General features: G+C 46.8%; 1 protein-coding gene across 10 annotated transcripts in view; it reads right to left on the minus strand.

The window, feature by feature from the left end:
- ptprfa (protein tyrosine phosphatase receptor type Fa) overlaps nt 1-12,500 on the minus strand; it is a 156,034-nt gene that overhangs the window by 47,422 nt on the left and 96,112 nt on the right. For all 10 annotated transcript variants that reach the window (XM_081718427.1, XM_081718426.1, XM_081718424.1 and 7 more), the window contains 4 exons: nt 5,693-5,962; nt 3,574-4,155; nt 2,864-2,997; nt 1,335-1,479 (listed from right to left, as the gene is read on the minus strand). In XM_081718427.1, coding sequence (XP_081574553.1) covers nt 1,335-1,479; nt 2,864-2,997; nt 3,574-4,155; nt 5,693-5,962 — 1,131 coding nt within the window. The remainder of the gene's footprint in view (nt 1-1,334; nt 1,480-2,863; nt 2,998-3,573; nt 4,156-5,692; nt 5,963-12,500) is intronic.

Raw genomic sequence — 12,500 nt, forward strand, 5'->3', positions numbered from 1 at the left:
CTGATCTGACACTCAGTTCCAGTCAGTGGTAATTCATTACTGAGAATTTTCTTGAGTTTCGATTAATCTGGATCCAGGAAATGAGACCACCTGGATTCACTTCCTGTCATTATCCTGCCAACTGGCTCTCCCAAGTCCTGAGAACCCGTCCAACACTAAAGGTGAATGAAGTTGATGGTGCATTTAAACAGAAACAGACAAGACACAAGGACCCTGACCCACAGAGGGAGAGGAACTGGTTATGTGGAACTGGAACTGGAGATGGAAGTGTGTGTGTGGTAAAAAGTCTTGGTCAGGATGTGTCTGTGCGTGTATGTGTGTGTGTGTGTGTGTGTGTGTATGTATATGTGTGTGTGTGTTTGTGTGTGTGTATATGTGTGTGTGTGTATGTATATGTGTGTGTGTGTGTGTTTGTGTGTGTGTGTGTGCTTGTGTGCTTGTGTGTGTGTGTGTATATATGTGTGTGTGTGTGTGTTTGTGTGTGTGTGCTTGTGTGTGTGTGTGTGTGTGTGTGTGTGTGTGTGTGCTTGTGTGTGTGTGTGCTTGTGTGTGTGTGTGTGTGTGTGTGTGGCAGAGAAAGAGAGAAAGAAAGGATGTGACAACAGGTTGTGGGTCTCTGTGTAGCTGTTTCTACATGCACTATATGAGAGGCTAAGTCACCGCTGGCCAGCAGGGGGCAGTGTTCCTGTGGGAATGGTGCCCACCCACCCCCACCCATGTGCCAGGCTTCTATCAGCTGACAGTCTGAACAAAAACAGCTCCAAATAATCCCTGGTTCCTTTTAAGAGCCGTCATAAATATTCAAGGCTCAGGCATCTGAGTGATGGGGACTTGGCCTGGGATGACAGCAGTGGAATCAGACCCAAGAAGCAACGTCACTCTGACACTACAGAGGGAAAAAACCCTCCACCCACCAATCACCAGACAGGACAGAGACTCTGCATTTAAATGAACACGTTTGGAAGCTGTGTGGATGAAATCTTCACGGGAATGCCATTGCCACTTATCTCCCAGCCAAACGCACAGGGCTATTGGAGTTTAACAAACCATGGTGAGATATAAACAAGTAAGCGAGGATCTAAACAAAGATGTGAAGTGGCGTGTTTGTGCATTTCTGCTCTTCCCCAAATCTCAACCCACCTGATTCACGTCAGCAGCTGATTCAGAGTGTTTCATGAGCTACGGCGGGTGTGTGTTAGCGGACAGCAAAACTGTGGAATCACCCACTTAACGGGCTAAAGGGAGCGGACAGCAAGCCCACCTCATCGGAGAGAAGAGAACAGCTGTGAGCGCATCAGGCAGCAGGGGGCGCGAGCATGAAGGCTGCTACTCACTGGACTGGGCCGTGCGGGCCTGGACAGGCCGGGTGAAAACTCCCACGCCCAGCTCTGATCGGGCCGCCAGCGTGAACTCATAGAGCGTGTCCGGCTTCAGGCCCTCGACAGCATAGGAACCGGCCGGGTCAAAGGTCACGTGGTTCTGTGAGAGAACGGGAAGAGAAGCAGAGGAGAAAATGAACAACACTCTCTCTCTTCTCACCCACGCACAGCTGTTTCAGAGATCGTGCGCTGTCATGTCATATAATGCGTGTGCATCGTGACATTCCGCTATGAGAAACAACACTGTGCTGACACTTCTATTAAGCGACTGCTTTAATATCTGTTATTATTAGCAGTCGTGCCAACACATTACCTTTATAACTGCACGTAAAGCAGTCAGACACTATAAAACCCACTGAACTAGAATGAATATGTTAAACTATGTTAAACTATTATCTCCACATCTGAAACTGTGTGAATACTGTGTGTGTGTGGGGGGGGGGTTGATTTGGTTAGATTAGACCAAGATTAGATTAGATTATTATTTTTTCTAATAAAAACAGAAAGAGTCACAAAATAACAAAACTGTTCAGACGTATTTCCGCTGTGGTTCCTTACACAATAACAAATACCATATTAGGAAAATACCATAATAAAACAATTATCAGAATACATTTGCTCCTGAAAACTAAAATAAGATTAAAAACACCCGACAGTGGGATCATTGTTCTATTTAAATGTTTGAAATTCTTTTATTTGAAAACGAACTCTTTGGTTTATCTTAGTCAAAACACATAATTCTCTGTGTTCTTAGCTTCCACCACTAAAACTAATGAAGTTCTGAACTCTTTTCCTTGTTCCAAATAAAACTGATTTGGCTTTTCCCAAATTAAGTGATCCACCTACTAACACTTAATGTTCTTCACTTTATGTGAATTCTACAACACTCTTCTCTTTACGAGAAAATAACGTGTTCTCATAGATTTTCTCAGTGGTTAAGGTGCTTGACTTGTAATCAGAAGGTTGCTGGTTCAAGTCCCACCACTGCCAAGTTGCCACTGTTGGGCCCCTGAGCAAGCCCATTAACCCTCAATTACTCAAGTTGTGTTTAGTCATAATTGTAAGTTGCTTTAGATAAGTGTCAGCTAAATGCTGTAAATGTACAAAAAGGATGTTATGGGTGGTGGTGTTAGTGTTGTTATGGACGGTGGTGTTGTGGATGGTGTTATTAGTGGTGTGTTATGGGTGGTGTTATGGGTGGTGGTGTTAGTGGTGTTATAAGTGGTGGTGTTGTGGGCGGTGGTTGTGGTGTGAGTGGTATAGGCGTTGGTGTTAGTGGTGTGTTATGGGTGGTGGTGCTGTGGGTGGAGTGTTGTGTGTTATGGGTGGTGGTACTGTGGGTGGAGTGTTGTGTGTTATGGGTGGTGGTGTTGTGGGTGGTGTTATTAATGGTCTGTTATGGGTGGTAGTGTTGGTGGTGTTATGGTTGGTGGTATTGTGGGTGGTGTTGTGGGTGTGAGTGTTGTGGGTGGTGGTGTTGCTACCTTTTTCCCTGAGCTAGTCTCCCAGTAGCTGAGCTCGTACTTGGTGATGTGGTCTTGAACAGGCCACAGCCACGTGAGCAGGATGCGCGTGTCCAGCTCCGCCTCTGCCTCAAAGTCAATGGGCTGGGAAGGAACTGCAGGGAACAGCACAGAGATTGGCACACAGGGAACTGTACTCAGATCAGCTCACAGGGAACAGCACACACAGATCAGCACACAGGGAACAGCACAAAGATCAGCACACAGGGAACTGTACTCAGATCAGCTCACAGGGAACAGCACACACAGATCAGCACACAGGGAACAGCACAAAGATCAGCACACAGGGAACTGTACTCAGATCAGCTCACAGGGAACAGCATACACAGATCAGCACACAGGGAACAGCACAGAGATCAGCACACAGGGAACTGTACTCAGATCAGCTCACAGGGAACAACATACACAGATCAGCACACAGGGAACAGCACAGAGATCAGCACACAGGGAACTGTACTCAGATCAGCTCACAGGGAACAACATACACAGATCAGCACACAGGGAACAGCACAGAGATCAGCACACACGGAACTGTACTCAGATCAGCTCACAGGGAACAGCATACACAGATCAGCACACAGGGAACAGCACAGAGATCAGCACACAGGGACCTGTACTCAGATCAGCACACACACTCACACACTCACACACTCACACACACACACACTCACCGCCTTGCTGTGTTTTGATCTGCAGCACGTCGGACGGCGGCCCGTCTCCCACAGACGTGAAGGCCAGCACCCTCAGGCTGTAGGTGACATTGGGCACCATACTGGAGATGGTGGTGAGGTGGCTGGAATCCGTGTTGTGCTTATGCCAGGTGCTGAGCGGGGCGTGCCCGTCGGCCGTGTAGTAGATGCGGTAGCCTCGCACGTGGCCGTTGGGCTCCTCCGGGGGCTCCCACTGTACCAGCATGGTGGTGGCGCTGAGCATGCGTGCATGCACACGCAGGGGCGGCGAGGATGGCGCCTGCTCACTCGTGCGCGTCTCCACTGAGCTGCTGGGCGGCCCGCGCCCGATGTTGTTCACAGCCATCACCTGGAACTCGTACTCGGAGTAGGGGCTGAGACCGCCGATGCTGTAGCGCGTGGATGCTACCCCGTCCACCTCCTGCTGACCCGCGTCGGAAGCCTTCGCCCGGTATTGGATCACGTAGTAGGAGACCGGCTCCGGGTTCCCTGAGTCCCACGTCAGGGTCACGCTGGTGGCCGTGGTCTCCGTGACGATGAGAGAGGTGGGGGGACGCGGCAGAGCTAGAGAACACACACCTGATTAGGTAATTGAACTCTTGGATTAAAAAGAATTAATATAGAAAGAAAATCTAAAAATATATAGATGAAGACACCCGGGCACAGACACCCCGTGAATATCAGTACAACATTAATGTCTGCAGTAATCATTTCTTTTTTACTTTATGGAACACATTTCACTCCATTCTTGTTTTATATTTTCTCTGTCAATCACCATGATTCAAAAACAGCTCTTTTTTCCATGCACCTGAATAAAGAAATCTTTTGATAAGATGTATTTAAATTATGCAAAAATTATAATCTGTGAGCCATTTTCCAGGCAGTTTAACCACAGCTGTCATGAGACATCTGAGCACAGGTCTTTGCTCGCTGTACAATCATCTGAGCTGTGACCGTGCGCTTGTACTGGGCCGGCGTTCGTCTTTTCTGAACTGCAATTGCCTCCATCTTGGCTCTGTGTAAGGGAGCGGTACTACCCAGCCTCAGGAGTGCCTCCGCTGGGATTATACTGCAGCATAAAGTGGCCAGATGAGAGAGAGCATCGGAGCAGTGTGGGAAAGGCCGGCGGCTTCGTGTTGCTTTACGGAGCATAAATGCGCTACAGGGAAATCAAGCTGCGTCCAAATCCCACAATGCATTCTGTTTCCCTCTGAAACACTTGAAGGGTCTCAGAGTGACAGCTACACAGAGGAACACACTTCAGCCGTATGCACACACACCGACACTGTGCAGTGGAGAGTTCAGTGCTACGCCTAGTTCAACACATCACACCCTCCAGTGCCATTCAGTTCTCTCACCTAACGACAGTGCGGATCAAAACTCTCACTGAGACTCAGTTCATGAAATTGATGCAATTAATAATTGATAATTGCAGATGAAGACTGTTGACAGTAAAATGGATATGAATAATCTCAATCACTCACTCACCCACTCATTCACCAAATCGCTCACCCATTCACTCACTCACTCACCCACTCACTCACATTTCTGAGCTGATGAAAGACTGGTGAGCTGATGCAGTGTTTGGTAGGGGCTGGTGGGGAACCCCACACTCCCACCACTGTTTTAACGAGACCTCCTGCAGCAGCTGCAGGACCAGCATGAGAACCAGAACCGTGACCATCCCTGCGTTCTGCCGCAGACGAGTGACCGCTCGCCTGCCCAGACATACGCAGTCTGCCACGCACGTGTGTGTGAAGCATCACTGTGTCCCGCCTGCCCGCCTCAGTACGTCTGCGTCTGTGACGGTGACATCACTCTGGGCAACAAGACCCTGTGGCACTGTAAGGTACCTGCACTACTGTAACGGTACCAGGGAGGTCTTGCCTGGACAGCAGCGGTGGGAAAATGATAAGGTTATGTGAGCTGTTAGTATGAAAGAATGGATGAAACAACTAATGAAGAAATCAGTTAATGAATGTATGCGTGAATGAGAACAATTACAAATTCCTGATTGGCCATTTGTCTGCTTTGTATGTTCCCACTGCTCTACTCGGACTTTACCGGTACGGTGATCTGGGACAGACAGACGGACTCTTACCCTTTACGGTGATCTGGGCGGTGGTCTCGATCATGCCCAGAGAGGAGATGGCCACGCAGGTGTAGTTGGCAGACTGACGGATGTTGGTGAGCTCCAGCACGTTCCTGCCGATGGGCATCTCCTCCTCCTTGGTGAGCTCCACCTCGCCCGTCGTCCACTTGACGTAGGGCATGGGCGCGCCCACGGCCACGCACGTGAGGTTGATGCCACCTCCTGGCATCACCTCGTGGTTAGTGGGCGGGATAGAGAAGCGCGGGGGTACTCTTCGCACTGCCATAGGAGGAGAAGGAACGGGGGCGGAGTGAGAGACCCAGAGATGGTGGGGTGGAAGCAACTGGAGAGACGGGAAACACGAAATACAGCCCTACGGAGACAGGCGTGGTTCTGGATGTGTGGACACCGTTTCACGTGTTTCACAGAGGGACGGTTTCCAAGATGGACAGAGTTTCCAAGATGGACAGAGTTTCTAAGAGGGACAGAGTTTCTAAGATGGACAGAGTTTCTAAGAGGGACAGAGTTTCTAAGAGGGACAGTTTCTAAGAGGGACAGAGTTTCTAAGATGGACAGAGTTTCCAAGATGGACAGAGTTTCTAAGAGGGACAGTTTCTAAGAGGGACAGAGTTTCTAAGATGGACAGAGTTTCCAAGATGGACAGAGTTTCTAAGAGGGACAGTTTCTAAGATGGACAGAGTTTCCAAGATGGACAGTTTCCAAGATGGACAGAGTTTCTAAGAGGGACAGAGTTTCTAAGATGGACAGAGTTTCCAAGATGGACAGTTTCCAAGATGGACAGAGTTTCTAAGAGGGACAGAGTTTCTAAGATGGACAGAGTTTCCAAGATGGACAGAGTTTCTAAGAGGGACAGTTTCTAAGAGGGACAGAGTTTCTAAGATGGACAGAGTTTCCAAGATGGACAGAGTTTCTAAGAGGGACAGTTTCTAAGAGGGACAGAGTTTCTAAGATGGACAGAGTTTCCAAGATGGACAGAGTTTCTAAGAGGGACAGTTTCTAAGATGGACAGAGTTTCCAAGATGGACAGAGTTTCTAAGAGGGACAGAGTTTCTAAGATGGACAGAGTTTCCAAGATGGACAGAGTTTCTAAGAGGGACAGAGTTTCTAAGATGGACAGTTTCCAAGATGGACAGAGTTTCTAAGAGGGACAGAGTTTCCAAGATGGACAGAGTTTCCAAGATGTACAGAGTTTCTAAGAGGGACAGAGTTTCTAAGATGGACAGTTTCTAAGAGGGACAGAGTTTCTAAGATGGACAGTTTCCAAGATGGACAGAGTTTCTAAGAGGGACAGAGTTTCTAAGATGGACAGAGTTTCCAAGATGGACAGAGTTTCTAAGAGGGACAGAGTTTCTAAGATGGACAGTTTCTAAGAGGGACAGAGTTTCTAAGGAATTTCACACTTGTGTTACGCCCACGTGACGACACTACTTGGTGAGCGGTGAACTGTGTGCAGACGTTAGAGTGGAAGTGTGTTGGTAAAGAGACTGATTTCCGGTGGTAGTTCTCTGTCAGTGTTTGTCATGTGGTACCCTCCCAGAACTTACTGCTCCATTGACACTGCCTAAACTGTCCAACCAGACGCTCTGACTGAAAACATCAGAGGTTGTGCACTAAGTCAGGATTAGCATGACTTAAGCCCCAGTGTTCAGCGGGCTGTGCAGCGTGTTCAGACGCCCCCCCACGCAGGTCCGTCTCACTCTGCACACCTGGTGACCTACGAGCCGCCCTAATTACCCTGTCCAGCACCGCGCCCCTGGGCTAGCACGGCCACTGCTCTCTCGCTCTCCCTCTTTCTGTCTCTTTGCTTTCTCGAACTCCTGGCTCATATTTCAGTCATGTAATATGAGGTCAGACACCAAGGAGCTCGCAGGCAAACACAGCCTTAAAATGAACTTGTCTTCTTGTTTTGTTGGTTTTGGAGCATTTTTCTTTTTCTGAGTACACAGAAAATGCTCCTCCAGTTCAACCCTTTGGTTTCATGACATCTCATTCAACACTCCTGATCTGACACACCTAATTCAACACATCTGATTCAATAGCCCTGATTTGACACACCTAATTCAACACATATGATTCAACACCCCTGATTTAATGCATCAATTATCAAGTTAAGTCAAGCTAAAGCTGACAGTTGGTCTGTCTACAATGCCGACAGCCTCACTGATAACCTTGTAGCTAGGATTTTAAAAATATATAATCTATCTTTATATAAATGTATAATCTATCTATTTATATAAATGTATAATCTGTCTTTATATAAATGTATAGTCTATCTCTTTATGTAAATGTATAATCTATCTCTTTATTTAAATGTATAGTCTATCTTATCTCTTTATATAAATGTATAGTCTATCTCTTTATGTAAATGTATAATCTATCTCTTTATGTAAATGTATAATCTATCTCAACCATTTCACTACGAGTTATACTGTGTATGACTATGTATGTGACAAATAAACCAAACTTGAAACTACTCTCGAAAATCTTCCTCTGTTCTTCTGGAGTCTCCTAAGGTAGCAGGACAGAAATGTTGATCCACTTTGAATGTCACTTTGTGTGAAACGTAAACAGGAAACACACAGAGCTTTGTGAGAAACCTTTAAAACCAACATGCCTCCAGGCCGCTGTCTCGTCTACCTGGATGTCTGTCAGGGTGGGATGGACATGGCTACTCTTATCACCACAAAGCATGCAAAAAAACACCTTCAGGAGATTCAACACAGACGTTTGAAGCCCGAAGTTTCCACAACATATTCCGAAGGAGTTCATATTGGATTTTTTTCCTTTTCGATGGGTTTGCGCTCCCAGGAGTCATTTAGCTTCTAAAATGTTCCTGTTCTTTCATCTGTTCTCTCAGTCTATTTTTGCCATAGTCTCATTGTCTAGTGTTGATCCTGGCCACGCCCCCCAAATAAGCAGGTCGAGTTTTTCAGCCTACTGAACCCTCCTTTAATTCCCGCCTTAACTGCGAAACCCCGCCTTAACTACTAAACCCCACCTTAACTGCTAAACTCCACCTTAACTACTAAACCCTGCCTTAACTACCTGGCCTGTAGCTTCAAGACTATGACCGAGCCCGTGGACAGTGCTAGCTCAGTTGTTAAGGTCCTTGACTTGTAATTGGAAGGTTGCTGCCAAGTTGCCACTGTTGGGCTGCTGAGCAAGACCCTTAACCCTCAACTTGTACTCAGTCAGATGTATAAGTTGCTTTAAATAAAAGCATCAGCTAAATGTAAAATGATATCATTAACAGTCTGCCAAATACTCCTTTATGATTGGCTAGAAGTTGTCTGCTATTTTCCTGTATCATATCACCAGCACACGTTAATAATGCTAGCATATGCAAATGTGGGATTGGCGGAATTGCAACGACATCTAAATAAAATGACAATAAGCTTAGTATTTACATATCATCCGCTTAGCAAAACATAAATAAAGCCCTTTGATTTTTGAGACGATGCACAGCAGGCACATTGCGAGCGAGGTAATCGCCATGGGAACGTCTCCGTATCGTCAAATAACATTCTGTCCTTGGCTCCCAAGGCATCTGATTTTCCTGATGCGGGCATGGAGTCGTTGACGTGTTATTTGCTTATTCTATGGCAATGAAATAGATATTTTTATATAGATATACATATTAGAATGAAGAGAAATAGATATTTTAGGTGAGAAGTTTCTAGAAAAGATCGATGGCACTGATGGATGTGGTGGGTGCATAACACCTGAGGATAGTGATGGCCTGGCCATCACTGACTCAGATACACCAACTCAAGGAGACTCCTGAGTGATTCCTGAATATTTTCATATGCTAATGTTGTTATTTTACACATGTTTACGTGTCAAACTATTGGGGATTAGAGGAAGGAAAATACACATTACTGTATTACACACAGGTTACACTGCAATGATGAAATATGGGTAAATAATTATTTCACAAATGAAAGTAAAAAAAGCTTTCACTTTGTGCTTTTGGGTGTGTGTGTGGTTTCAGGATTCTGATGGCAGAAGCTAACAGACTGAGCTGTGATTTATAGCAGGAGGGCTCCCCCTAACAGAGGCTAGCAGACCGAGAACATCTGGAGAGAGCTCGCCAGACTCCGGGACCCTGTCACCCTCTCTGTGTTTGTGTGCGGTCGACCGAACGTTTCTCACAGAAATCCCTATAGACAGATGTCTCCCGTGGGTTCGTCGGGAATAAAAAATACACTGGAAAATTCCTCAATAGCCTTCTCTCTTCCAAAACTTGACTGAACTTTAGCAGATCATATCCTCAACCATGTCTTCAGCCCAGGCGCTGAGCCTGCTACACGGATACTAAACAGCGTGGGAGGGGAGGCCATTCGGAATTCTCCATGATTATGTGGTTCGTGTGCTGCGTAGACGTCACGAGATGACAGCGTCACTCTCTCTGCTGAGCATTTAGCTGTCAAACAGCAGAGTGGGCCAGACATCGCACAACCTTTTCTCCAAAAATATGACCATGCAGGACCAAAGAAAACTCTTCAGAGTGAGATCTGGGACGGTAAATATCACTCAGACAGGACGTTCAGTGGCTGGACAGATTGTACAGGCTCCTGTCTGCTCTCCACCACATAACAATTTGTTCCCTTCTTCCTTCATGTTGTCTAACTTTGCTTTAAGGCAGTCAGTGTGTGTGTGTGTGTGTGTGCGCGTGTGTGTGTGTGTGTGTGTGTGTGTGTGTGTGTGTGTGTGTGTGTGTGTGTGTGTTTAGGGAACATTATTTTACCCATCAGCCTGAAAGGTTGACCCACACCCAGGCTGAGGCTGGTTTGTGTGGATATAGAAGCTAAGACATGACAGTGGTGACGTGAGTCTGAGACCTGAGGGAGGTGACGTGAGTCTGAGACCTGAGGGAGGTGACGTGAGTCTGAGACCTGAGGGAGGTGACGTGAGTCTGAGGATGGTGACGTGAGTCTGAGACTGAAGGTGGTGGTGTGAGTCTTGACACAGAGTTACAATTATCAGGCAACACAGTCAGTGTGTTAGACTGAGAGAGTCAGTGAATCAGTGTGTTAGAGAACATAGGCTGACACAGAGTCAGTGAATCAGTGTGTTAGAGAACAGAGTCAGTGAATCAGTGTGTTAGAGAACACAGGCTGACACAGAGTCAGTGAATCAGTGTGTTAGAGAACACAGGCTGACACAGAGTCAGTGAATCAGTGTGTTAGAGAACAGGCTGACACAGAGTCAGTGAATTAGTGTGTTAGAGAACACAGGCTGACAGAGTCAGTGAATCAGTGTGTTAGAGAACATATGCTGACACAGAGTTAGTGAATCAGTGTGTTAGAGAACACAGAGTCAGTGTATCAGTGTGTTAGAGAACATAGGTTGACACAGTCAGTGAATCAGTGTGTTAGAGAACACAGAGTCAGTGAATCAGTGTGTTAGAGAACACAGGCGGACACAGAGTCAGTGATTCAGTGTGTTAGAGAACACAGGCTGACACAGAGTCAGTGATTCAGCGTCTTAGAGAACACAGGCGGACACAGAGTCAGTGAATCAGTGTGTTAGAGAACACAGGCCAGGCTGACACAGAGTCAGTGAATCAGTGTGTTAGAGAACACAGGCTGACAGAGTCAGTGAATCAGTGTGTTAGAGAACACAGGCTGACACAGAGTCAGTGTGCCACTGGTGCACTGGTTACCAGCAGGGAGAGAGGGAGAGACCACGTTAGTCATCATACACACACAGGAAGGCATGTTACCATGGACATGGAGGATGTTCAATCTGATGAGTTTAACTGATGTGGAGCGAATGGTAGGGTGGTGCGTTGGTCCAGGAAACTCCTGTGCGGGACAGAAGCAGGACTGGCACACAGCCCCTCCTGGACTTACCCACAGATCCTGCTCTGTTAGCGGAGCGATGGAAATACAGCTAGACACAAACTGAGTGTAGCAGGCATGCCACGGCGTGTGGGGAGGGGCACGGTCCATATGTGATTCACACACACACACACACACACACACACACACACACACACACACACACACACTTTTCCTCAAGCCGTATCGAGCGCTAGTGCAAGCATGTAGGCAGCAATGCAGAAACCATCAGAGCATGCATCTGTGAACCATGTACAAACAAAACAACAAATAAATAAATAAACAAAACAAAACCATCCATTAACGCAGATGCAGGGAATCCAATTCTGGCTCTGGCACGATCGATGCAAATGAAACCCTGATTTGCCAAACGTAGCATCGATCAGAGAGGCCCTTCTCAACTAGCAACCCTATTAACCCTTACAAAGACAGACAGATTAGAGACCTGAGGTGTGTCTCCAGGGGGTGTGTCTCCGGGGGTGTGTCTACTGTCTGACTGCAGTTCACAGAGTCTATGATGAAAGCTGGAAACACCAGCACATCAGTGATCTAGCTGTTGTGACTGGTGTAACAACCTGCTCACCTCACACACAGCAAAATAAATCAGTTCTGACATGCGTGACATACCGTCGTCTGTCAGCGGCGTGAGGGATGAAAATGTCTGAGTAAGTTATTATGCAACACACCAGCTCTAACTGATCCAACATCAGAACCTGCATATCTAGAAATCTCACTGCCTATTAAAACCTGGAAAGCTGAGTACAGTCAGCTTTACAAGAGTGAACATGAAACCTCGGCCCCCCATTGGCGGGCTCAATATCTGTGGTCTGACCTTCACAGGTAGTGACTTACAACAAAGCCCAGGTTGTTTATTTAAATGGAAAGATGACCTACTCGTCAGGCACTGTGGCGCTAAACTCTCCCATAGAACAGAAACGGAAACACAACATAAC

The sequence above is a fragment of the Electrophorus electricus genome, chromosome 7, assembly GCF_041902795.1.
Source record: "Electrophorus electricus isolate QZ-2024a chromosome 7, ASM4190279v1, whole genome shotgun sequence".
Lineage (NCBI taxonomy): Eukaryota > Metazoa > Chordata > Actinopteri > Gymnotiformes > Gymnotidae > Electrophorus > Electrophorus electricus.